A 27,976-nucleotide genomic window follows, 5' to 3' on the forward strand; every position below is an offset into this window, starting at 1 on the left:
TTGACGCTGAGAATGGACTGTACAGTGCATTTGGAAAGTATTCAGACCACTTTACTTTTTCCACATTTTGCTACATTACAGTCTTATTCTAAAATGGATTAAATAAAGAAATTGTCTCGTCAATCTACACACAATACCCAATAATGACAAAGTGAAATCAGTTTTTTTGAAATTATTTGTAGATAATAAAATCAACCATACATTATTTACTTAAGTATTCAGACCCTTTGCTATGAGACTGGAAATTAAGCTCAGGGGCATCCTGTTTCATCATTGCTGAGATGACTTGATTGGAGTCCACCTGTGGTAAATTCAATTAATTGGACATGATTTGGGAAAAGGCACACACCTGTCTATATAAGGTCCCACAGTTGACAATGCATGTCAGAGCAAAAACCAAGCCATGAGGTTGACGGAATTGTTCATAGAGCTCTGAGAGAGGATTTTGCAGATCTAGGGAAGGGTACTATAAAATGTCTGCAGCATTAAATGTCCCAAAGAACACTGTGGCCTCTATCAATCTTAAATGGAATAAGTTTGTAACCACCGAGACTCTTCCTAGAGCTGTCCGTCAAGGCCAAACTGAGTAATCGGGGGAGAAGGACTTAGCCAAAAGGCACCTAAAGATTCTCAGACCATGAGAAACAAGATTCTCTGGTCTGATGAAACCAAGACTGAACTCTTTGGCCTGAATGCCAAGCTTCACGCCTGGAGGAAATCTGGCACTATCCCTACAGTGAAGCATGGTGTTGGCAGCAGCATGCTGTGGGGATGTTTTTCATCGGCAGGGACTGGGAGACTAGTCAGGATCAAGGAAAAGATGAACGGCGTAAAGCACGAGAGATCCTTGATGAAAACCTGTTCTAGAGTGCTCAGGACTGAGGCAAAGGTTCACCTTCCAACAGGACAACGACCCTAAGCACACAGCCAAGACAATGCAGGAGTGGCTTTGGGACAAGTCTCTGAATTTCTTTGAGTTGCCCAGCCAGAGCCCGGACTTGAACCCGATCGAACATCTCTGGAGACACCTGAAAATAACTGTGCAGCGACACTCCCTATCCAACCTGACAGATCTTCAGAAGATCTGCAGAGAGGAATGGGAGAAACTCCCCAAATACAGGTGTGCCAAGCTTGTAGCATCATACCCAAGAAGACTTGAGGCTGTGGTGCTTCAACAAAGTAGTGAGTAAAGGGTGTAAATACTTATGTAAATGTGGTATTTCAGTTTTTTAAATAGAAAAAATATATACTGTATTAAAATAGTTTTTGCTTTGTCATTACGGGGTATTGTTTGGTGGGGGAAACTATTTTAATCTATTTTATAATAAGGCTGTAACGTTTCAAAATATGGAAAAAGTCAAGGGGTGTCAATACTTTCCGAATGCACCGTATTTTGTGCTGTAATTTTGAAACGTTTCACCTGATATGAATGAAAATGCCCTCAAATGAAAGCAGCTGTTAGTCTGCACTTTATCCTCATAGTCATTAAATGACACATTTTCCAAAGGGCTGGAGTACAAAGCCAAAAAACAACAAATGTTGCCCTTTCCCAATACTATTGGAGCTCACTCTATATAATAAATGCATACTTTCATCCATTTAACATTGTTTTCAAACTTTTTATAGGACTTTTTAGGTGATGTTGCATTGAATTTCCAAGGTCATATTTTGAACTTTATTTTCTGTTTAACTGATTTCCTGTTTTATAAATAATAAATGTAGCAATCATGGACACAGCAGAAGTTGGACAAAAAAGATGTTTGTTCATTTCTTTTTCTATATGATCTGTTTAAGATGTTCAATTAAGACAGAAGGTATATTGAGTTTAAAACATGCTTTTTATTTTTTGAAGCAGACATTTATAGATTATGATTGTATTATATGTTGTTTACCCAGGATAATTTCATAAAAATTACAAAATATTTTTTTTCAACAATTTACATTTTTATACAATCACCATCACCACTTCATGTAGGCTATTATTCGATTGAAACAACTGACACTTTTGTAGTTGTGTAATACACCTGATATCATTTTACGTGAGAAAAAATATGTACAGATCAAATCATGTCAACTGTAATAACCTGAAAGGAAAGTGCTTCAGTACTAAAGCTGAGATATACTGTATACTTATGTTTCTACAACCTACTTATTATCAGAGCTGATTTTTGCAAGAATTGAAGAACAGAAAAGGGATTTTGCTCAGAATTTAAACCGAAAGGCTTATCTGGGTGTCAAAGTCGCACCGCCCACACCTGTGTTTTACAGTTAAATTGTGTATCAAGGACTGATTCAATCTGCTTTATTTCTTGTTTCTTTTACAATCACTACAACTGAGTATAGTTTCAATTGTCTAAGTGACAGCCCTCTATCTTAGGAATGAATGAGATGACGTCACTCAGCTCATCCAGGCACTGCTGTAGCTGATCAGCTGTCTGTCTGATCGTCTGGATGAACTTCATGGTCTTTGACTTGACCTCAGCCTTTGGTTCTTCACATTCAGGGTTCAGCTTATTCATGGAGTCTGTGTCCATCAAGTGTAACTTACTGCTATCACTAGACTGTTTCTCAGCCTTCGCCTGTCGTATGTTGTGGATCTCTTTTGCATCCATGGCGATGAAGAAGATATCAACTGCTACAAAGAAAGCAGAGAATATTCCTGTTGCCATCTCTAGAACACGCACTGCCCTAGCAGTTTGAGCTGCTACCTTGCCAATGGAGGCCACATGGATCAATCGGACAAGCTCTGGGATGCTCCCTAGGCCCCTCCCAACCCTCGCCCCAGTATTTGCTAGCTTCTCTGCATTTAAAATTTCTCTTTCTGAGACACCACTCATCCACGGTGTCTCCAAACCCTCATCGATGTTTTGTAGAGATGTCACCACAGAGTTCATCTTCTCCTGGAACTCCTTGATGATGTTCTTGATGACTTTGTGGTCGGTAGACTGATTGACCATGTTGGTGATGTTGGATACTCCGGCTGTGGCTCCACCGGCGACAGCCACCCCAATACCCACTCCTGTAACGATCAGGGAGGTGCCCAGAGTGAAGGGAGCCAGGATGAGGCCTACTATGGAAGTGATTCCTCCAGCTGCCCCAATAACACCTCCAGTCAGACTGCCTATGGTGGTGCCCTGGTGCACACACTCCAAGCTGTCTGCCAGAGTTCTCAGAGTGTTCAAGTTTGTCTGGAGCTCCTCCACAGTTTCTTCATTCTGTAAGAAAATTAATTTAGACAGATGGATGAATGGGTGGACAGACAAACATATTATTTGATTGAAGGATGGAAATAAGGACGGAATTTATAGATGAATGAGTGAATGAAAAAAAAATGTATCATATCATCATGTCTTGCAAACCTTTTTTGTGAGGAAACTAATAATGAAGGGTTTTGCCAGGATTTCACCAGCTGAAGGTCTACTGGTCGGTTCTTGTTGGAAGATGTCACACATTAGTTGATGGAGCTCAGGTGAGAAACTCTCTGGGAGAGATGGGTAAGGACCCCCCAGTATTTTGGCAACGAGCTCTATTGTGCTTGCTGCAGTGAACTGTTATGAAAGACCTGTTACTATCACACTGCATGTTGCTTTAGCAAGAGGCAAATGAGGAGATGGAGACATTACTTACTGCACTCTGAAGCATACACAACTCATACAGCACACATCCCAAGGACCAAATATCACTGCAAAGGATGGAAAATGCATTTATATTTTATTCTCCATGGTGATTTCACATTGCAGGCAAATGTTCATTTATGTAATTTTTTGGTTTGTTGCTTTGGCCAAACATATGACATCACAGAGCTTTTTTGATATATTTGTCTTTGTTTTTATTTAGAATTTACCTTTTAGTGTCATAAATTCCAGTCCGCATCTCTGGGCCTAAATAACCCAGCATTCCATCTTTTGAAGATTCAGATTGGGAAGCACTGGTAGGAGAGATACTCATGAGCAGACAATCATTTAACAGGATGTAACATCTATGTATTCAAATCCATTTTCACCAGTTTATTATTGTAAAAAAAGATAACATACTTTTCATTGACTCTTCCGAAATCTCCCAAACAAAGTGTCCCAAATTTTGTGAGGAATATATTCTAGTGAAGACAAATATATTTAGTTGACTGAAAACAAAACAGCTAATTAACCATTTTATATCACATCAAATAACATATACAGTTAATTGTCCCACATAAAGGCTATATTCAGGACAACTCTAACCCTAGTCTTTTCAAAAAGATGATGAATATGTACAGAATAACCCTAAAGCACCAACAGGGGTCAAAAAGTCTTGATTTGTAAACCCTTGGTTTGATCGTTAACAAACATTAGGATGTTGTCAAGTAACTAGCTTCCGACCACAAAACACAATTTATCATTATTTCTGTGTTAATATGGAAGAATGAAATATTATATATATATTATTTATATATATATATATATATATATATATATATATATATATATATATATATATATATATATATATATATATATTTTGTATACTAGTGGTGTGTGGGCGGCTCCACCACAGATGTGGCCCCTCAAAAAACTCAAAAATGACAAAAACATGTAAATACATATTTAGCCCCATGGGGCTCATATGAAGTTCGTACCGTCGACGTGCCAACTTCTGTTTGTAGCGTCTGAACTGTTTGGGCTACAAACTAATGTGACCCCACTGTGAAAAGGGGAGATTCTCACAAACACGATGGTGTTCTCCGTTTATTAATTTTTAAATGTTTTATTTCACCTTTATTTAACCAGGTAGAGTAGTTGAGAACAAGTTCTTATTTACAACTGCGACCTGGTCAAGATAAAGCAAAGCAGTGTGACACAGACAACAAAAAAAGAGTTACACATGGAGTAAACAATAAACAAGCCAATAACATTGTAGAAATAAAAGAAAGTCTATATACAGTGTGTGCAAAAGGCACGAGGTGGCAATAAATAGGCCATAGGAGCGAATAATTACAATTTAGCAGAATAACACTGGAGTGATAAATGAGCATATGATGATGTGCAAGTAGAGATACTGGTGTGCAAAAGAGCAGAAAATAAAATAAAAACAGTATGGGGATGAGGTAGGTAGATTGGGTGGGCAATTTACAGATTTACAATTTACAGATGGACTATGTACAGTTGCAGCGATCGGTTAGCTTCTCAGATAGCTGATGTTTAAAGTTAAAGTTGGTGAGGGAAAAAAAAGATTAAAAATTCAGCGATTTTTGCAATTCGTTCCAGTCACTCGCAGCATAGAACTGGAAGGAAAGGCGGCCAAATGAGATGTTGGCTTTGGGGATGATCAGTGAGATATACCTGCTGGAACAAGTGCTACGGGTGGGTGTTGTTATCGTGAACAGTGACCTGAGAAAGTTGGAGATTTACCTAGCCTAGACTTATAGATGACCTGGAGCCAGTGGGTCTGGCGACGAATATGTAGCGTGGGCCAGCCGACTAGAACATACAGGTCGCAGTGGTGGGTGGTATAAGGTGATTTGGTAACAAAACGGATGGCACTGTGATAGACTGCATCCAGTTTGCTGAGTAGAGTATTGGAAGCTATTTTGTAGATGACGTCGCCGAAGTCGAGGATCGGTAGGATAGTCAGTTTTACTAGGGTAAGTTTGGCGGCTTGAGTGAAGGAGGCTTTGTTGCGAAATAGAAAGCCAATTCTATATTTGATTTTGGATTGGAGATGTTTAATATGAGTCTGGGAGGAGAGTTTACAGTCTAGTCAGACACCTAGGTATTTATAGTTGTCCACATATTCTAGGTCGGAACCGTCCAGGGTGGTGATGCTCGGCGGGCGGGCGGGTGCTGGCAGCAAACAGTTGAAAAGCATGCATTTGGTTTTACTAGCGTTTATGAGCAGTTGGAGGCCATGGAAGGAGTATTGTATGGCATTGAAGCTTGTTTGGAGGTTAGTTAGCACAGCGTTCAAGGAAGGGCCAGAAGTATACAGAATGGTATCGCCTGCGTAGAGGTGGATCAGGGAATCGCCCGCAGCAAGAGCGACATCATTGATATAGAGAAAAGAGCCGTCCGAGAATTGAACCCTGTGGTACCCCCATAGAGACTGCCAGAGGTCCGGACAACATGCCCTCCGTTTTGACACACTGAACTCTGTCTGCAAAGTAGTTGGTGAACCAGGCGAGGCAGTCATTAGAAAAACCAAGGCTACTGAGTCTGCCGATAAGAATACGGTGATTGACAGAGACGAAAGACTTGGCCAGGTCGATGAAGACGGCTGCACAGTACTGTCTTTTATTGCTGGTGGTTATAATATCGTTTAGTACCTTTAGCGTGGCTGAGGTGCACCCATGACCGGCTCAGAAACCAGATTGCACAGCGGAGAAGGTACGGTGGGATTTGAAATGTTCAGTGATCTGTTTATTAACTTGGCTTTTGAAGACTTTAGATAGGCAGGGCAGGATGGAAACAGGTCTGTCACAGTTTGGGTCTAGGGTGTCACCCCCTTTGAAGAGGGGGATGACCGCGGCAGTTTTCCAATCTTTAGGGATTTCGGATGATACGAAAGAGAGGTTGAACAGGCTGGTAATTATCTGAACAGTTGCTTATCACGGGGACTATTCGATGCTATTGCAGTCCTCCACAAGATGTTTTTGTGCTGGTCAAGAGCAGTCAGGTCTGGAGTGAACCAAGGGCTATATCTGTTCTTAGTTCTGCATTTTTTGAACGGGGCATGCTTATCTAAGATGGTGAGGAAATTACTTTTAAAGAATGACCAGCCATCCTCGACTGACGGGATGAGGTCAATATCCTTCCAGGATACCCGGGCCAGGTCAATTAGAAAGGCCTGCTCTCAGAAGTGTTTTAGATAGCGCAGAGAGCTTTTAACGGACCTCTGAGACTATCACAGTGCAGGTGCATTTATACGGAGACTTGATTACACACAGGTGGATTGTATTTATCATCATTAGTCATTTAGGTCAACATTGAATCAATCAGAGATCCTCACTGAACTTCTGGAGAGAGTTTGCTGCACTGAAAGTAAAGGGGCTGAATAATTTTGCACGGCCAATTTTTCAGTTTTTGATTTGTTAAAAAAGGTGAAATATCCAATAAATGTCGTTCCACTTCCTGATTGTGTCCCACTTGTTGTTGATTCTTCACAAAAAAATACAGTTTTATATCTTTATGTTTGAAGCCTGAAATGTGGCAAAAGGTAAAGTTCAAGGGGGCCGAATACTTTCGCAAGGCACTGTAATATACAGTACCAGTCAAAGTTTGGACACACCTACTCATTCAAGGGTTTAACTTAATTTGTATTATTTTTTTAATTCTATAATAATAGTGAAGACATCAAAACTATGAAATAACACACATGGAATCATGTAGTAACCAAAAAATATATTTGAGATTCTTCAAAGTCGCCACCCTTGCCTTGATGACATTGGTGTTCAATTGTGGTTCTCAAACCTCTCCTCGGAGAGTCATTTTAAATGTTGTTGTAACCCTGAACTAGCACACCTGATTCATCTAATCAACAGCTTGATGAATTGATGACTAAATAATTAAAGTTTGTTATCTTTGGAGTAGATCATAAACATTGAACATCTGGGGGTCCCTGAGGAGAGGGTTGAGAACCACCTAGCAGACCAGTGTGTACCTGTGGTCTCAGGTCTCTGTGAAGAAGGCCCAGTTCATGCACATGCTTCAGAGCCATGCAGATCTTGACAAAACAGTCCATGATCTGAGAAGTAAAACAGTCCAGAATTTGTTTATCCTAAAACATTTAAAAAAATATATGTCATAAAGAGAAATGGCTTTGTTCCAGGCTGACTACATTGCAGAAGCCTGACAGATCTCACAACACCTTGATAGGTGAATATATCAGCTAATATATGATATAGTAATCTGATGCCCAACTGCAGAGTTGATGACTTGGCATGCAACCATTGGTTGAGGCAATGCGACATCTGCAATGTAGTCAGTCTGGAACACAACCAATATGTTATTCCATCAGAAACCTGTTCTTCTGAAAATGGGTTCCCCTCTTTGATCTTCTGTGCAAGATTTCCACCGTCACAATGGTCCATCACTACATAGTAACTTTCATCATCTGTAAAAATGCAGAGTTTGTGTGAATGTATTATTGTGGGACATATTGTTATAGCATGCTAGCTTACTTGCAAACATATTGGAGTGGTTTCCCAGACAGACATTAAGCCTAGTTCTGGACTAAAAAAACATTAATAAAAAAAAATATTTAGTCCGGGATTATGATTAATCTGTGTCAGAGAAACCGCCCCTAACGTTGTCTCTCTAAACTGAAAAGGAAACACGAGTCACCTCGGAAAGAGTTCTTGTGGCTTGAAATATGGGGGTGATTTATCTGCAGGAGAGTTTCAACCTCATCGATTATGTCTCCAGCACTGGAGTTCATGACTGAGGTCTATTAAAGCAAAAAAACACAGTACTAAATCAAAACCAATCACTTTACTTTATAACGTTTTCTAAATTAAGCATAGCTGTGTCTTCCTTCAAATCAAACTGTATTTAAACCTCTAGAGTCTATTGACACACCGGTGCGTCAATCTAAGTAACATAATAAAAAAATCCTCATCAAAATCTGTCAATTTAAACTAGAGATATCTGCTTCTCAATCCACCACATCTGCATAAGGGGGCCTTCCGCATCTGTGGTCTAAGGTGCCCGAGCTACAACTGTGTTTGTCAGACCATGAGACATCCCGAAAACTGGTCTTCTCACGAAAACGTTTGTAGCGTCCGAACAGTTTGGCCTACAAAACTAATATTGCCACTCCATGTAAAGACGAGACTCTCAATAACATGACAGGGGTCTCACATGAATGGAAGTATGGAGTTAGGTTTGACCCTACCCAGAAAAAGGAGTTAAATATTGTATATGTAAAAAAAAAATGCTAAGAATATTATCTATCTGTATATATATTTCCTGAGCTACTTATATCTCCTACATATAGGACAGGAACTTCTAAACCTTATTCCTAATACATTTGTTGACTCTTTTTTTGCCATTTATGAATGTGTTACTCAATGCGTTTCTATGGGCTATTGTAGTAAAGGCCCAATTCAATATTTTTTTTTTTTTACATTTTTCTTTATACCTAAATGTGTCCTAAAATCAAATAGTTAAATGATCCAATCTTAGACCATATACAGTATCATATTAAACCATAAAGTAACAGTTAGTATCTGGGATGGCCACCAGCTGCATTAAGTACTGCAGTGCATCCCCTCCTCATGGACTGCACCAGATTTGCCAGTTCTCGCTGTTAGATGTTATCCCTCTCTTCCACCAAGGCACCTGCAATTTCCCGGACATTTCTGGGGGGGATGGCCCTAGCCCTCACCCTCCGATCCAACAGGTCCCAGACATGCTCAATGGGATTGAGATCCGGGCTCTTCGCTGGCAATGGCAGAACACTGACATTCCTGTCTTGCAGGAAATCACACACAGAATGAGCAGTACGGCTGGTGGCATTGTCAGGCTGGAGGGTCATGTCAGGATGAGCCTGCAGGAAGGGTACCACATGAGGGAGTAGGATGTCTTCCCTGTAACTCACAGCGTTGAGATTGTCTGTTATGACAACAAGCTCAGTCCGATGATGCTGTGACACACCGCACCAGACCTTGATGGACCCTCCACCTCCAAATCGATCCCGCTACAGAGTACAGGCCTCGGTGTAACGTTCATTCCTTCGATGATAAACGCGAATCTGACCATCACCCCAGTGAGACAAAACCGCAACTCATCAGTGAAGAGGACTTTTTGCCAGTCCTGTCTGGTCCAGCGATGGTGGGTATGTGCCCATAGGCAATGTTGTTCCCGTGATGTCTGGTGAGGACCTGCCTTACAACAGGCTACAAGCCCTCACTCCAGCCTCTCTCTGCCTATTGTGGACAGTCTGAGCACTGATGGAGGAATTGTGCATTCCTGGTGTAACTCGGGCTGCTGTTGTTGCCATCCCGTACCTGTCCCGCAGGTGTGATGTTTGCATGTACCGATCCTGTGCAGATGTTGTTACACGTGGCCTGACACTGTGAGGACGATCAGCTGTCCATCCTGTCTCCCTGTAGTGCTGTCACAGTACGGACATGGCAATCTTTTGCCCTGGCCACATCTCCAGTCCTCATGTCTCCTTGCAGCATGCCTATGGCACATTCACGCAGATGAGCAGGGACCCTGGGAATATTTATTTAGTTTTTTTTCCCAGGGTCAGTAGAAAGGCCTCTTTAGTGTCCTAAGTTTTCATAACTGTGACCTTAATTGCCTACCGTCTGTCAGCTTTTAATGTCTTAACGACTGTTTCACAGGTGCATGTTCATTAATTGTTTATGGTTCATTGAACAAGCTTGGGAAACAGTGTTTAAACCATTTACAATGAAGATCTGTGAAGTGAATTTTTATGAATTATCTTTGAAAGACAGGGTCCTGAAAAAGGGACGTTTATTTTTTTGCTGAGTTTGTGTCCTCTGTTTACCATTGTCTTGTTGGTTATTGTTCCCATGTCCGTTGGTCCTGCTTTGTTGTTGCGGCTTCTGTCCTGCGTGTATTGTGCTCTTGTTTACAGGTCTTGTCCCGTGTACTTAGAGGTTTACCCTCGCTCTTTTGTTTGGGTTACATCCCTGTGTTTTTGTATACGTGTTTGTGCTTCGTCCCCGTGCCTTTTCATGGCATTTTGTATTTTGGGCGGAGTCTTACAAAACCCCTATTACGTATTCCTGCGCTTGTCGCCAATCATTTATACAACTTGATAAGCTTAGTCTTTTAAGATTTAACATTGATTTAAAATTGCAACACACTTTACAGTAAAACAATTGAATGAAACAAGTAAATTAAGTACAAAGAGACTCACATGTGGTGGCCTACAGTATGTTGGAATTTACAGAGCAAAAGCAGACAAGTGCCAAATTCCTTATAAATGATCTATAGTCACATAAAAAACATACCTTATTTATTTAAAAGCGTTGCCCACTTACCTCATTCAGTTTGATCTCTTTAATGACAAACTGGTCCCCATTTTTGTCAGTAGCAATGACACCATTCTCTACCTTCCTCAGGATAGTGTATCCTTTCTTCTCAAGGACACTCTGTCTATTCCCCATCTTTGGATTTAGCTAGAATACAGTATGGTGTCCTTGGTAAATAATTAAAATGTGAAATATGTGTGTTCAGTACAATAATTCAAATTATAAATAAGAAGTTGATGAATAAGAAGCTCAACAATTATTTTGTAATTAGTCTGCATTCCACAGTAAAAAAAAACTAATAGAAACGGTCAAACGTGGTGTTAGTGTGAAAGTTTGGGGATGCTTTGCCGCCTCAGGACCTGGACAACTTGCTGTAATGGAAGGAACCATGAATTCTGCTGTGTATCAGAGAATTCTACAGAAAAACTTCAGACCATCCGTCTGTGAGCTGAAGCTGAAGTGCAGCTGTGTTATGTAGCAAGACAATGATCCAAAACACACACTCAAGTCTACATGAAAATGGCAAAAAATCAACACATTTAAAGTTCTAGACCTAATCACAATTGAGATGTTGAGAAAGGACTTGAAACGAGGAGTTCATGCTTGAAAACCCACAAATGTCGCTGAGTTAAAGCAGTTATGCATGGAAGAGTTGGCCAAAATGCCTCTACAGCGACTAGAGAGAATGATCAACAGCTACAAGAAGTGTTTAGTTGGAGTCATTGCAGCTAAAAGGTGGCAATTCGTCTTTTTACACAGAGGTATTGGACAGTTTGTTTATGAAATGGATTATATGTATGTCATTGTGTAATTTGTTCACGCAGGTTCCCTTTATCTAATATTAGGTTTGGGTCAAAGTTCTGATAACATTCGGTATCAAAATATGTAAAAGTAGAGGAAATTGGAAAGGAGGCAAATACTTTATCACAGCCCTGTATATGCAAAATCAATGATATCATGTTTGGTGGTACTTCCTGCTCTGTCCCATCCTGCATTTGCTACGAATGTCCAACCTTGTGGTCCGCTATGAACAGACAAATACACAGAAAGTGGAATCTTCCTGATTCTAGCATTGATATTTAATTGTGCTTGTTCTAGTTGTTAATGTTGTTAATATAGCAGTGACTATGTACAGTGGCAGAGCTAAGGGGAAATGTCTCTATAATTAATGCCCTTGGTTTCTAAGACCATATCAGATGATCTCTAGAATAGGTTTAGCAACATACTGTTTCTCAGAAATGACACCATCTTTGATAAACATGAGGAAGTATCACTCATGGTAAATGCCTGTAAACATGTTGAATATAATTGCCAAAGAAATCAATAGGCCGTTTTGTAACTGCTCAGCCTCAAACAAATCAGCTTGAAAGCAATTATATCCAACCACATACAACAATAAGAGGTGCACGGCACTGTAGCCATAAACGTTGCACTCTAATGGATTGTAAAAAAAAAAAATGTAAAAATGTAATATTTAGTTCAACACTATACATGGGTTTCGTACACAGTAGTAACATTATGCAATTGTATTACTTAACTCTGGATTAGGGTTGCAAAATGCCAGTACCTTTACCAAAACTTCCAGATTGAAAAATAAATATCCTGTAATATGTTGTGTGTCCTGTATTATATATACCATCATTTATGTCTTTAAATTAGTGTTTTCTCATGCTATTTTCTATGCAGTTGTTTAATGATGTAAATTCAGCGTTTCTTCAGTTTTTCTATGAGCAAGAATCAATATAATGTCAAAGTCAAAAGCTTTTCAAGAAACCTTTTTTACTCCCCCAAAAAGATGTGAATCATCCTGTGAGCTGAACTGGAGATATAACAACAGGTAAGATCTCTTTCTTATCATCGTCACTTCGACAAGGGGCAAAGAAAGGAAAAACATTATCTCTGACGTTACAGACGACGAATGAGTGCATGTGAGACTTGGCCTCGACGTTGTAAAACGAGACCTGCCGCCTTCGTAATTCACAAACATCCAACTTTCCTGGGCAAGCCGTCAACAAGAGTGAAAGAATAGGCTGTGTCGTTGCAGGCTTGAATCTCTTTGCCTTCGATGAGATAAAGACGACAGACCTTGGGTGGGGTTCGCCGCGATTAACTCCTTCCTGTTCACAGACCGCTGTGCAACTCCTAAGAACCAGTTAGATTTGCCCACCTGAAATATATATTATGTCTATGCTAATGAAATGGTTGCCAAATTCCGGTAACTCCAAAATCATCCAGTTTTCCAGAAGTCCCGAGTTGGAGGATTGAAAGAGCACGTTTTACATCAGCCAATGTCACAAAGTGCTACAGTATAGAAAAACCCATCCAAAAACCCCAAACAGCAAGGAACGCAGATGTAGAAGCACGGTGACTAGGAAAACTCCCTTGAAAGGTAGGAACCTAGGAAGAAACCTAGAGAGGAAGCAGGCTCTGAGGGGTGGCCAGTCGTCTTCTGGCTGTGCCTTGTGGAGATTCTAACAGTACATGGCAAAGATGTTGAAACGTTCATAGATGACCAGCTTAGTCAAATAATAATAATCACAGTAGTTGTAGAGGGGTGCAGATGAGTCAAAAGTGTAACTTTTTGAACTACATGGGTCCCATTATGCCTAAAGAAAACCAAACACTGCGTTCCACAGTAAGAACCTCATACCACAGTCAAGCATGGGGGTGGTAGTGTGATAGTTGGGGATGCTTTGCCGCCTCAGGACCTGGACAACTTGCCTTAATAGAAGGAACCATGAGATCTGCTCAGAGAATTCTACAGGAAAACGTCAGACCATCTGTCTGTGAGCTGAAGCTGAAGCGCAGCTGTGTCATGTAGCAAGACACTCAAGTCTACATGAAAATGGCAAAAAATATCGACACATTACAAGTTTTGGAATGCCCTAGTCAAATTCTAGACCTAAACCCAATCGAGATGTTGAGGCAGGACTTGAAACGAGGAGTTCATGCTTGAAATCCCACAAATGTCGCTGAGTTAAAGCAGTTATGCATGGAAGAGTTGGCCAAAATGCCTCTACAGCGACTTGAGAGAATGATCAACAACTACAAGAAGTGTTTAGTTGGAGTCATTGCAGCTAAAAGGTGGCAATTCGTTTTTTTTTTACACAGAGGTATTGGACAGTTTGTTTATGAAATGGATTATATGTATGTCATTGTGTAATTTGTTCACTCAGGTTCCCTTTATCTAATGTTACATTTGGTATCAAAATATGCAAAAGTAGAGGAAATTGGAAAGGAGGCAAATAGTTTTTTCACAGCACTGTATATGCAAAATCAATGATATCATGTTTGGTGGTGCTTCATGCTCTGTCCCCATCCTACACTTGCTACGAATGTCCAACCTTGTGGTCCGCTATAAAAAGACAAATGCACAGAAAGTGGAATCTTCCTGATTCTTGCAATTAAATGAAAATGCAGCTTGTGCTGAGACTTGTGGTTTATGACAAAACATAATGTTGTTAATATAGTAGTGAATATAAACATTGTTAGAGCTACGGGGAAATGATCATTTAATGCCCTTGGTTTCTAAGACCATATCTGATGATCTCTAGAACAGGTTTAACAACATACTGTTTCTCAGAAATGACACCATCTTTGATAAACATCCCGAAATATCACTCCTGGTAAAGGCCTGTAAACAAGTTGAATTTAATTACCATACAAATCTATCAAAAGGCCGTTTGGAACTGCTCAGCCACAAACAAATCAGCTTGAAAGCAATTATATCCATCCACATACAACAATAAGAGGTGCACTTCACTTTTATAACAACTGTATATTCCATGATAGGAAGATATAACACAGATCAAAAACTTCTGACATTCCTTATAATAGCTGGGATTTAAGCTACTTAAAATAAATATGGAAATATAGTCATATTGTGCATGAATGAGTATTAGAATACCATGATATACTTCTAAAAGGGTATGTCGTTTCAGAATTAAATTACCTGTTTATAATATGAATTTTTATTACAAGGAAAGTTCTTACCGATGAATGTGTTGTCTCTGCTATTTACCTTTTACTTTACATCTGGGAAAAAAACATTAAATACTCCTCTTTAAATGTTCTGTCATCCTAAATTTGGACGAGGACACACCCCCTATATTTTCCGTTATCGTTTTTGTGACATTATAGGCAGGGCTATCTCTATTTTAAAGTAGTCAATTTCCGCCACCTACTGTGCAGGATTGTGTATAGTTTAAACAGCAATAAAGCCAAGTCCCTAAACAGTGCTGGAATATTTGTTCAGAAATACAATCAGCGATGGTGTCAAGGATACTGTCTGTATAAGTGGGTGTTCCCTCTCTCGTGCGACCTCACAGTTCCTCAATAATCTCTGGCATGCTCACGCGAGAGAGGGAACAGTTGACTCTGGGCTATTTAGCTCGCCAGAGGGGCTTTAAGTAGACCAGAGTGGCCCTGCCCGATCAGAACATTTTAGGGAGCCGAATGTTTTGCTTTCTCTTCTGTGTCTGAAATAATACATTGGCTCATCTCTCCTGCTGACCTGGATGGAATTTTGTGATTCCTCCTGGGGGTGGCAGGTAACCTAGCGGTTAAGAGTGTCGTGTCTGTGACTATCATTAAATGTAAAGACTGTTATTTTATCAAATCAATTATCAGTGTAATTATTATTATGTGATTAAACTAATCATGTAAACATTAATTCACTAGGAGGTCAGGGCACCACAATATTTTTTTTTAAAGTCTATTTCCCGAATTGACTCTTCAGATATTTTCGTATCTTATCAGTCTTCTATAAATTATTTTAATTGTTACCTGATTAGTTTCCTTCCAAACGTCGTACAATTCTTGGTAATCTGCACGAACCCTAGTTTTCATAACGAATCAGTAATATACAAAATTGGCTTAATTATTCATTTACTGACTAACTAAAAATCACAGAAATACATCACAAACAAACAGTAGATATTGGTTAGTAACAATGATAGAAAGTCCCTAGTGGGCTAAGCAGATATGACGGCTTGGTCGGCAAAGTAAAGGGGTGAGGACTGAGAAAGAGCTGGAAAGACAGAAGTGATTCACTACACAGTCTATAATTCTATTCTTTGAAATGATAAGCCTTTGCACATGAACGGCCGCTCATTCGAGAATCATTGCAGTTCATTTATTTATGACCATATATCGTTGTGTCTTCTCTGTTGGAAACACTGGCTCATCCTGTAGATTTCATCAGTCTCTGTTTAACTTTCCCAGAAGTCACAATTATGAAGTGTTTTGCTCAAAGTGGCCACACCCCGTGTGCCTAGAGATTACATCAGGCGACAAGATAAGAGGCGTTGTGCTTTCACACCCATTCTAGATGGTGATAAATACAGATAAATATGTGCTACCTTTCACTTTGAACAGAGTGCATAGTAGTGTTGAATTTAGTAATAGAGTACTGAGAGAAATAGAAGTGACAGTTTAAGATAGTGAATATTTATCTAAACATTTGTGAGGTACAGGCTGTATCCTTTAATGCCCTTAGTTTCAAAGACCATATCAGATTATCTCTAGGTCAATTTAAGCAACATACTGTTTCTCAGAAATGACACCATCTTTGATAAACATGATGAAATATCTCTCCTGGTAAATGCCTGTAAACATTTAGAATATAATTACCATACAAATCTATCAATATGCTGTTTAGAACTGCTCAGCCACAAACAAATTAGCTTCAAAGCAATTATATCCATCCACATACAACAATAAGAGGTGCACTGTACCAGTGAACTTTGCAATTTGATGGATTGTAAAAAAACAACATCCTCATATTCCATGATAGGAAGATATAACACAGAACAAAAACATCTGACATTTCTTATAATGGCTGGGATTTAAGCTACTTTTCCCCACATGTACAAAGGAAGACATTTTATTTATTTTTCAGGAAATAACTCAAATTCTGCATGAGTATCAGAATACCTTAATAGACTTCTAAAATGGTATGTTCTTTCTGGATTGGCCTGTTGATGGTATGAATTTCTATTTCAAGTAATGTTCTTACCTTTGAATGTGTTGTCTCTTATCTGCTTTCACTTTGCATCTGGATAAAATATGAAATACTCCTCTTTCAAAATGTATGTCCTCCTAGAGTTGAACAAGAGCACAACCCCCTGTATTATCCGTTATTTTTTTTGTGAGGGTATGGGCAGTACCATTGAGGGCAAGCTCCATATTAAATAAGTACATTTTTTCTTCAACAAACTTATTGGTGCATACCGCCACCTACTGTGCAGGATTGTGTATAGTTTAAACAGGCATAAAGCCAAGCACCTAAACAGAGCTGGGATATTTGTTTAGAAATATAATCAAAGATGGTGGATAAATAAGATACTCAGTCCGTTTTCCATTGAGTGTCTGTAAGTGGGCATTCCATCTCTTGCGTGAGCATGCTTTTCCCGAGCGAGCTCACTGGTCCTCCATAATATCTAGCATGCTCATGAGAGAGAGAGAGAACAGTTGACTCTGGGCTACTTAGTGTCCCCTCCCTGCTCGCCTCAACGGGGAAAATAAGTAGACCTGTGTGGCCCCGCCCAATTAGAAAACAATTAGGGAAACGTGTGTTTTGCTTTCTCTTCTGGTATAATGCGTTGGCTGATCCATCCTGCTGATCTGGATGGAATTCTATGATTCCTCCCGGGGGTGGCAGGTAGCCTAGCATTTAAGAATGTTGGACTAGTCATCAAAAGGTTGTTGGTTCAAATCTCTGATATGACTAGGTGAAAAATCTGTCAATGTGCCCTTGAGCAAGGCAGCCACCAGCCGCGGGGGGTCCAAGTCCGGCCCAGATGACTACTTAGAAACAATGGAAGCCATTATTGACACTGGACATGATAAAACAGACTTTTACAGTACACTATATACAGTTGAAGACAGAAGTTTACATGCACTTAGGTTGGAATCATAAAAACTCGTTTTTCAACCACTCCACAAATTTTATGTTAAACTTCTCTGGGATATGTGGGACGGTAGTGTCCCACTTGGCCAAAAGCCAGAAAAAATGTACCGCGCCAAATTCAAATATATTACTTTAAAAATCAATCTTTCATGAAATCACACATGAAAGACACCAAATTAAAGCTACACATGTTGTGAATCCAGCCAACATGTCTGATTTCAAAAAGGATTTACAGCGAAAGCACATCAAACGCTTATGTTAGCTCAGTACATAGCCACAGAAAAACACAGCCATTTTCCCAGCCAAAGATAGTAGTCACAAAAAGCAGAAATGAAGATAAAATTAATCACTAACCTTTGATGATCTTCATCAGATGACACTCATAGGACTTCATTGTTACACAATACATTTATGTTTTGTTCGATAATGTGCATTTTTATATCCACAAATCTCGGTTTACATTGGCGCCATGTTCAAAAATGCCTCCAAGATATCCGGAGAAATTGCAGAGAGCCACGTCAAATAACAGAAATACTCATCATAAACGTTGATGAAAGATACATGTTTAACATAGAATTAAAGATATACTTGTTCTTAATGCAACCGCTGTGTCAGATCAACAAAAAAAAATACTTTACAGAAAAAGCACACCATGCAATAATCTGAGACGGCAATCAGATATAACAACATTTCTCCGCCATGTTGGAGTCAACAGAAATAATGACATCATAAATATTCCCTTACCTTTGAGGATATTTCATCAGAATGCAGTGCAAGGAGTCCTAGTTCCACAATAAATCGTTGTTTTGTTCCATAATGTCCATTACTAGTGTCCAATTAGCTGCTTTTGCTAGCACGGTTAGTTCACATGTCCAAAAGCTGGCGCTGGTCCAGGCGAACTCGGACGAAAACTTCAAAAAGTTATATTCCAGTTCGAATAAACTGGTCAAACTAAGTAGAGAATCAATCTTCAGGATGTTATTTTCATATATATCCAATAACGTTCCAACCGGAGCATTCGTTTTTGTCTACAGAGTAATGGAACGCAAGGCGATATAAGGACTACTGCGCATAACCAGGAACTGGCATTCTGCCAGACCAGTGACTCAAATAGCTGCCATCCGGTCATACATCACACTAGAGTCTTCATTTCATGTTCTACTGACTGTTGACATCTAGTGGAAGGCGTAGGAAGTGCGAACAGATCCATATCTTGTTTGGATGTGAATAGACGATGACTTGAAATTCGACCAGCCCCAGAATGTCCACTTCCTGTTTGGAAGTTTGCCTGTCCTATGAGTTCTGTTATACTCACAGACATAATTCAAACAGTTTTAGAAACTTCAGAGTGTTTCCTATCCAATAGTAATAATATGCATATATTAGCATCTAGGACAGAGTAGGATGTAGTTCACTATGGGCACGCAATTCATCCGAAGTGAAAATGCTGCCCCCTATCCCTAACAGGTTTTAATCAGATATTGTAAAACAGGCTAGAGTTTAATTAGTTATAGTTTGTTTAAATGTACACATTGTTTAGTCATTATTCATAAAATTCCTAACAAGGAGGTAGTTCACTATGGGCACAGAATTCATCCAAAAGTGAAAATACTTCCCCCTATCACAAAGAAGTTTTAACAAACTATAGTTTTGGCAAGTAAGTTAGGACATTAAATGTGTGCATGACACAAGTAATGTTTCCAACAATTGTTTACAGACAGATTATTTCACTTATACTTCACTGTATCACAATTCCAGTGGGTCAGAAGTTTAGAGCCAAAAATGTGACTAGTCACAATGATTCACACCCACCTGCATATTGTTGCATCTCTTTCAGCTCTGAGGAAGAAAACATTGATTCATATCCAATTTCACAAATAGAATTTAAAGACTGCCAACCCACACATTAAAATACTTGGTAAGACTTTAAAATAGTTTTTCATAAATAAGCCTTTATAAATGATTATAAAAGCTTACTTTCAGCTAATAACTCTCTCACTTCCTTCATGAGATAATCCTATATCGCATATATTCCCCTTTCCACCAAGCCCAGATACTGGTTTTTTTCATGATATGCTTGATGTGCACAATACATATTGTAAAAACATATATTTTCACAGACTCACAAACAACTTCTAAGACCGGTGAGAAATGCATATCCAAAACGATGCTTAGAACAAAGTGGCTTGTGGTTTTGTACCTGTATGAGGTAGACGTGGTCCTCGGTGTGTGACAGCTGCTCCAGAGCACCGCTTCTCTTCTGTAGATCAGTGATTTCCTCCTCCAGCTCTTTGACGAGCCCTTCAGCCTGTGTCTCTGCTGCTTTCTGCTTCTCCTCAATCACATCATAGAGCTCAATATGGATCTTGGAAATTGACTTTATTAAATCACTGGATATCTGGGTACTGTCCATTAACTTTTTATTAGCACTCGTCTGGTAAGAAAAATACAACACAAATGACAGATCAAAAATAAGTTAAAGAACAAATAGGTAAATATACTTTGATTATATAGGGGCAAGAAATGACACCTCATGAATAATGTATCAGCAGGTTAAGAATATATTAAAGTTGATCCCACATAGAGGAGAACGATACAAGTCAGGATGCTTATGTGAGAACTCACTCTGCTGAGATCCACTGATTGTTTGATCTCCATCTTCTTCTCTCTGCCCTGGGGCATCTGCTGAACACATACCTCAAGTGTGCTTGACCTGGGCCTGGGGAAACAACCGTAAACAAAATTGTTACTAATCAATGGTTGACAAATTCCCAGGTTTTCTAGAAATCCCGATTGGATGACTCCTGGAATCAGGAGGAAATCCGGGAGTCCTGCAACTTGGATATCTGGATAACCTATGCATTTTGGGGTAAAGTTACTGGAATTATCTAACCTTATTCATGCCCCATATTTGCTCATTCATTTGTCTGTTATGTACAGTATTTTTTAAATATAATTTTTGATTTTAGAAAGGTGCTGTGGGTACGTTTTTTTCCACAAGATCATCTTCACTCTTTTTCCACAGTTAAAATTAAGTGATTTTTGTGGTCCGTCTCAGCACACATCTGGCACAGACACGTCTGGTCGTTCTGACAGAATAAGTCCCGGAACCTCTTGTGCTTCTTGCACATCCTGTCCTCCAGGTTCTTCACAGGGTCCACTAGCGTGTGTCTCTTCAGGGTTGCCACTATGGTGAGGCTCCAGGTGAATCTCACAGAAAGAGGTCAGACACACCAGGCAGGAATTCAGGGACTTGAGCTTCCTCCCAGAGCAGAGGTCACAGGCCATATCGCCAGGACCAGTGAAGACAGGGCCCTTCATATCCTTAACACTCAAGACTTAAAATGACCAACTACTTCTCTGTATGACGTGTTGATCCGGAGCTTTTGAAGAACTCCGCTTTACACATAGGGCACTGGGGTATATCACTGGAATCCCAGTAACTTTCGATACAATTCTTTCAGAAGTTGTGGCCACAGGGAGTGGTGACTGGGTTCATGAATAAATCTAGACAGGCAGTTCAATTGCTCTGTCTCTCAAGCAGACTACTTCTAGAGGAAGCCATATCTGAAAATAGAATAGTGTGTTGGTCAATGTCATTTGAATCTTGACCCAAAACCCATATCTCTTGCAAGGTAATCAAAGCCCAGAGAACAATTGAAGTCGATTGGGGCGGCAGGGTAGCCTAGTGGTTAGAGCGTTGGCCTAATAACCGGAAGGTTGCAAGGTATCTGTCGTTCTGCCCCTGAACAGGCAGTTAACCCACTGTTCCTAGGCCGTCATTGAAAATAAGAATTTGTTCTTAACTGACTTGCCTAGTTAAATAAAGGTAAAAAAAAAAAAATAATCAATACATTTGGTAAGAAAATTATTCAATACCCTAGGATTCTTAGCCTGTTCCCAGATCAGTTTGTACTCTTGCCAACTCCATTTCTGTCATTGTCAAGCCAAACATGACAATGAGTTAGCATGATCGCAGAAACAGACTGCCACTTTGGCATGAGGATTTTATGACCATATCAGATGGTCTCTTCCTTAAAGGTGCAGACACACCGAGAAATATCACTGCAGATAGGTACTTAGCACAGTAGGATGCCGTTCCATCTCTTGCTAGAACAAAATACATTCCTGCTGTGTACTGAGCTGGTACCGACAAACCGTTTCTACTTGTAGAATCGCAATGCTGGTTAGTGGCTGAGAACCTCTATGTGGGGGAGCATACAGAAGAGACAAGAAAAAGAGGACCCTTTTACCAGTGTAATCCACCCCCTTTTAATCAGAATTGTTCTAATTAAACAATAAAGCTGAAAAATACATGTTTTTTCGCAATCAAGTCTTTACATATTTACATCTAGATAAGGAGTTTTGTGCTCGAGGGATTTTTTGTTAGGTTGAGTGATCATGTGCACCTGTTCATTAGTTAACTAGCTAGCGTTAGCTTGCTAACTGAGCCAGGCAGTAACACACGTCATATGAAATGAATGGGGTGATAACCTCATCTATTCTGTCTAACTTTGATTCTAAGTAAAGACCAACAAAATCCGACTTATCACATGGAATATGCATGGGCTCCATGATGGGGGGAAAACGCGTATGGTTCTCAAACACCTAAAGAGATTGTCAGCAGATGTGGTTTTCTTGCAAGAGAAACATTTTAAATTTGAAGAGGATCTTGGTTGGAGAGGCCTATGCTGTCACCTAGTGTAGTAACAGCTTGAGGTGTAGGCATCCTGATGAAAAAAGAAAACACAATTTTCCTTTATATCCCAGCACGTGGACCATGAAAGCCATTTTTAAATGTGGAATTGTATCTTACATGGTGAAAAATACACATTGATTTCATTGTATATCCCACCAGGGGGTAAATCTGGTGTTTTTAGATATAATTCAAGCTTTATTAGATCAAATCTAGAAAGGAACTATTATTTTAGCAGGTGACCTAAATCATACGTTTGATAAGATCACATTTAGGGAGACTCCAAAGAGGCTGAGAAATGTTAATCTCTACAAATAATTTACAGGACACCTAGAGTTTACTATTCCCGACTACAAAGGACTATTCCTTTTTTTCCTCAAACTAAATAAATGTATTCAAGAATTGACTACATGCAAAAATTCACTCAACAATTTACTGGATTAAAAATATTCATAATATAGTGATATCATATCATTCTCCAGTATCATGCATCAATAGAAAATATACTTAGAAACAGATTTTGGAGAATGAACAGAGCGCATCTTCTGATATTTATAAAATAAGTAAATAAAAAATTAGAGGACAGAGAAAAGACAACCCTGGATAGAATTTGGGATGCCATTAAGGCGTACATCAGGGGAATGTTAATCTCACACTCAGCAAAAGTTACATCTGATTTAGAAATTAAAATTAAATAACAATACATTACTATCTTTGAAAAAGCACCTTTTAAAATCTTCACAAGGTGAAGAATAAAATATCTGAACTTAAGCAGAAAGACGCTATTTTGCTTTTGAAGAGAAACAAATAAAACATTCTACTTAACGGCAAATAAACCTAGTAAATATCTTGCAGCTATCACAAAACGCATACATGCTAAACCAGTTATAATTTTAAAGGTTAAAGATACAAAAGCGGTAGTTAGAAACAACAATGCAATTAATTACACATTTAATAGCTTCTATGAAAACATATTTGAATCAGAATTAAACAGCAGTAGGACGGATCCTATAGCCTTCTAAGACTCAATAACAGCAGACAAAAAATGATCAATAAAAACATAGATCACGGAAGAAGAAACTGGTAAAACATTTGCATGGAGGAAAGCACCAGGAACAGATAGCTTTCCCATAGAATTCTGTTCAACATTTAGGGACAAAGTAACCCTCTATTTACACAAATCACAACACACATGTAACTAAATTCACTACTTCCTAGTTCCATGTATCAAACAGTTATTTAAGTGATAATAAAAACAGGATAATCTGGAGTGTCCCCTGCTTATTATAGACCCATAAGTTTATTCAATTGTGCGAATAATATAATAACAAAGTTTAAAAGCAATGGAATGGCAAAGTCTTAACAGTATTTATACATACAGTGCCTTGGGAAAGTATTCGGCCCCCTTGAACTTTGCGACCTTTTGCCACATTTCAGGCTTCAAACATAAAGATATGAAACTGTATTTTTTGGTGAAGAATCAACAACAAGTGGGATACAATCATGAAGTGGAACGACATTTATTGGATATTTAAAACTTTTTTAACAAATCAAAAACTGAAAAATTGGGCGTGCAAAATTATTCAGCCCCTTTACTTTAAGTGCAGCAAACTCTCTCCAGAAGTTCAGTGAGGATCTCTGAATGATCCAATGTTGACCTAAATGACTAATGATGATAAATACAATCCACCTGTGTGTAATCAAGACTCTGTATAAATGCACCTGCACTGTGATAGTCTCAGAGGTCCGTTAAAAGCGCAGAGAGCATCATGAAGAACAAGGAACACACCAGGCAGGTCCGAGATACTGTTGTGAAGAAGTTTAAAGCCGGATTTGGATACAAAAAGATTTCCCAAGCTTTAAACATCCCAAGGAGCACTGTGCAAGCGATAATATTGAAATGGAAGGAGTATCAGACCACTGCAAATCTACCAAGACCTGGCCGTCCCTCTAAACTTTCAGCTCATACAAGGAGAAGACTGATCAGAGATGCAGCCAAGAGGCCCATGATCACTCTGGATGAACTGCAGAGATCTACAGCTGAGGTGGGAGACTCTGTCCATAGGACAACAATCAGTCGTATATTGCACAAATCTGGCCTTTATGGAAGAGTGGCAAGAAGAAAGCCATTTCTTAAAGATATCCATAAAAAGTGTCGTTTAAAGTTTGCCACAAGCCACCTGGGAGACACACCAAACATGTGGAAGAAGGTGCTCTGGTCAGATGAAACCAAAATTGAACTTTTTGGCAACAATGCAAAATGTTATGTTTGGCGTAAAAGCAACACAGCTCATCACCCTGAACACACCATCCCCACTGTCAAACATGGGGGTGGCAGCATCATGGTTTGGGCCTGCTTTTCTTCAGCAGAGGCAGGGAAGATGGTTAAAATTGATGGGAAGATGGATGGAGCCAAATACAGGACCATTCTGGAAGAAAACCTGATGGAGTCTGCAAAAGACCTGAGACTGGGACGGAGATTTGTCTTCCAACAAGACAATGATCCAAAACATAAAGCAAAATCTACAATGGAATGGTTTAAAAATAAACATATCCAGGTGTTAGAATGGCCAAGTCAAAGTCCAGACCTGAATCCAATCGAGAATCTGTGGAAAGAACTGAAAACTGCTGTTCACAAATGCTCTCCATCCAACCTCACTGAGCTCGAGCTGTTTTGCAAGGAGGAATGGGAAAAAATTTCAGTCTCTCGATGTGCAAAACTGATAGAGACATACCCCAAGCAACTTACAGCTGTAATCGCAGCAAAAGGTGGCGCTACAAAGTATTAACTTAAGGGGGCTGAATAATTTTGCACGCCCAATTTCTCAGTTTTTGATTTGTTAAAAAAGTTTGAAATATCCAATAAATGTCGTTCCACTTCATGATTGTGTCCCACTTGTTGTTGATTCTTCACAAAAAAATACAGTTTTATATCTTTATGTTTGAAGCCTGAAATGTGGCAAAAGGTCGCAAAGTTCAAGGGGGCCGAATACTTTCGCAAGGCACTGTATCAATCAAACAGGGTTTATCAAAATAGACACGCACAAACAAATACAAGAACATGGTTCAGATTAATACGATAAACCAATAAACAAGATATTGATTTATCAATCATGTTTGTTGAAGCCGAAAAGGCTTCCGGCCATCTTGGAAGGCCATTCCTATTCAAAACTTTAGAAGCTTTCAATTTTCCGGCTGAAATGATAAACATGTAATACAAATATTGTATAACTGTCCTCGAGAAAAAATATACACAACAGTGGAGGCTGGTGGGAGGAGCGATAGGAGGATGGGCTCATTGTAATCAAACATATGGAAAGCACATTTGACTCCGTTCCATGAATTCCATTCCAGCCATTACAATGACCCCGTACACCTATAGCACCTTCCACCAGCCTCCACTGATACACAAATAATACATTATTAAACTGTCACGTCCTGACCTTAGTTCCTTTTTTATGTCTCTGTTTTAGTTTGGTCAGGGTGTGAGTTGGGGTGGGCATTCTATGTTTTGATTTCTATGTTTGCATTTCTGTCTTTGGCCTGGTATGGTTCCCAATCAGAGGCAGCTGTCGATCGTTGTCTCTGATTGAGAACCATACTTAGGTTTTTCCCATTTTGAGTTGTGGGTGATTGTTTTCTGCTGTGTGTCTGCACCAGCCAGAACTGTTTTGGTTGTTCTCTTTGTTATTTGGTTATTCTCGTGTTCATTTAATAAATATTGACACGTACCACGCTGCACCTTGGTCCTCTCCTTCCAACAGCCGTTACTGACAATTGAACCACTTGCAGAAAGAATTACACAGGACCCAAACGTAACAGGTATCAGTATTGGTAAACATGAATATCAACTAAATGTATTTGCAGATGATCTCCTGATATACAGTGCATTCGAAAGTATTCAGACCCCTGGACTTTTTCCACATTTTGTTAAATGACAGGCTTCTTCTAATATTGATGAGAAAAACAAGAATTTAATCCATCTACACACACAAGGCCACATAATGACAAAGCAATAACAGGTTTAGTCATTTTTGCAAATTCTGTATATACTGTATATGGTGAAGGATTAAAATTGACCCCCATCATTGATTGTTATTAATTTGCTTACGTGCCATTGCACTTATGCTCACTGTATAGCTGAATATTGAGGCCTCTGTCTGTGTCTAGCTCTCTGCCAAAACCTGCAGCCCCGCATCTGTGAGAAGGGACTGAGGGTGATAGCAAGACATGGTGTCTGTTTTCTCTGAAACAAAGGCAGATTTGCATGCCACTGAGACAGGTTCTCAGAAACCAAACCCTGCACATGCAGGGTTTGACATAGGAGATCACACCATAAGGTCTCGGGTATATAAGATCCTGTGTTTCTTTTGTTCGGGGCAGAACACAGGAGAGACATCAGTTGTATGTCTATTGTTTGATCTTTGACTTCTGTCTACAGCTTTATTTTGATAAAAATTGTTATTATTTACAAGTGCACATTTTGAGTGGAACCAACAATGGGCAAATGAAATTAATAGAATAAAAAGGAAAGTTTTACATCTTCCTAAGGCTGAGGGTTGTTTTAACCTTCCAGACTTGGAATTGTATCAACTCGCTACCCAAGGCTTTTACTTTGGACATATGGTTAAATGCACTAAAGAGGAACAATGGGTATATATTGAAGATGTGCATGCTCATCCCCAGAATATTTGTATGTGTCTATTTTTAAAAGAATAAAGCTAAGAACATGAACAATTTCATAGTTAATAACTTGTTAGGGAGGATGTTCCTGTCGCGGGATCAAATCAGCGCATATTTTAGAGCGCCACCGAAAGTTTTCGATAAAACTCAAACTTTCATTAAAACACACATACAAGGTAGTGAATTGAAGCTGCACTCGTTGTGAATCTAGCCACCTAGTCAGATTTGTAAAATGCTTTTCGGCGAAAGCATGAGAAGCGAATATCTGATAGCAAACACCCCCCAGAATACCAGACCGTCAACAAAACAACAGATTTTGCGGTAGCCGGCACTACCCAAAACGCAGAAATAAAATATAAAACATTCATTACCTTTGACGAGCTTCTTTCTTGGCACTCCTATATGTCACATAAACATCACAATTGGGTCTTTTTCCCGATTAAATCCGTCATTGTATACCCAAAATGTGATTTGCTGAAGACCGGTCTGATCCAGTAAAATGCACCTTTACAAGACGCAATGTCACTTTTTAAAATTACAAAAGTTGCCTATATACTTTTACAAATCACTTCAAATTACTTTTCTAAACCAACTTTAGGTATTAATAAACGTTAATATTCTATTAAATTGATCACGGGGCGATCTGTATTCGATAGCAGCAAGTCTTGAAATCATCGTCCATGTTTTCACATTCAAAACATCCTGTGGT

General features: G+C 39.3%; 1 protein-coding gene across 4 annotated transcripts; it reads right to left on the minus strand.

Moving 5' to 3' along the window:
* Positions 1-1,815: 1,815 nt before the first annotated feature.
* On the minus strand, positions 1,816-27,976 carry LOC109906342 (serine/threonine-protein kinase Nek5). Of its 4 annotated transcripts, XM_020503999.2 has the most exons (13): positions 27,639-27,976; positions 20,514-20,607; positions 20,089-20,322; positions 16,995-19,727; positions 10,988-11,125; positions 8,316-8,418; positions 7,994-8,085; positions 7,633-7,716; positions 4,035-4,096; positions 3,845-3,928; positions 3,628-3,682; positions 3,360-3,548; positions 1,820-3,215 (listed from the first exon to the last, which is right to left on the minus strand). In XM_020503999.2, the coding sequence occupies exons 5-13, from the start codon at positions 11,111-11,113 to the stop codon at positions 2,346-2,348; spliced, it is 1,665 nt and encodes a 554-aa protein (XP_020359588.1). In that variant the 5' UTR covers positions 11,114-11,125; positions 16,995-19,727; positions 20,089-20,322; positions 20,514-20,607; positions 27,639-27,976; the 3' UTR covers positions 1,820-2,345. The 4 variants fall into 4 exon arrangements, with proteins under 4 accessions (XP_020359589.1, XP_020359588.1, XP_031648848.1 ...); XM_031792988.1 differs by lacking the exon at positions 8,316-8,418; XM_020504000.2 differs by lacking the exons at positions 16,995-19,727; positions 20,089-20,322; positions 20,514-20,607; positions 27,639-27,976 and adding an exon at positions 14,972-15,030 and having other exon boundaries at positions 1,816-3,215.

The sequence above is a fragment of the Oncorhynchus kisutch genome, linkage group LG16 (assembly GCF_002021735.2).
Source record: "Oncorhynchus kisutch isolate 150728-3 linkage group LG16, Okis_V2, whole genome shotgun sequence".
Classification (NCBI taxonomy): domain Eukaryota; kingdom Metazoa; phylum Chordata; class Actinopteri; order Salmoniformes; family Salmonidae; genus Oncorhynchus; species Oncorhynchus kisutch.

Coding starts and splice junctions, on each gene's coding strand:
- LOC109906342 (XM_020504000.2), bottom strand. CDS start 11,113: ATGGGGAATAGACAGAGTGTCCTTGAGAAGAAAGGATACACTATCCTG. Junction 7,717..7,993: donor ACCCATTTTCAGAAGAACAG/GTTTCTGATGGA, acceptor TTTACTTCTCAG/ATCATGGACTGTTTTGTCAA. Junction 4,097..7,632: donor ACAGAGACCTGAGACCACAG/GTACACACTGGT, acceptor TGTCTTCACTAG/AATATATTCCTCACAAAATT.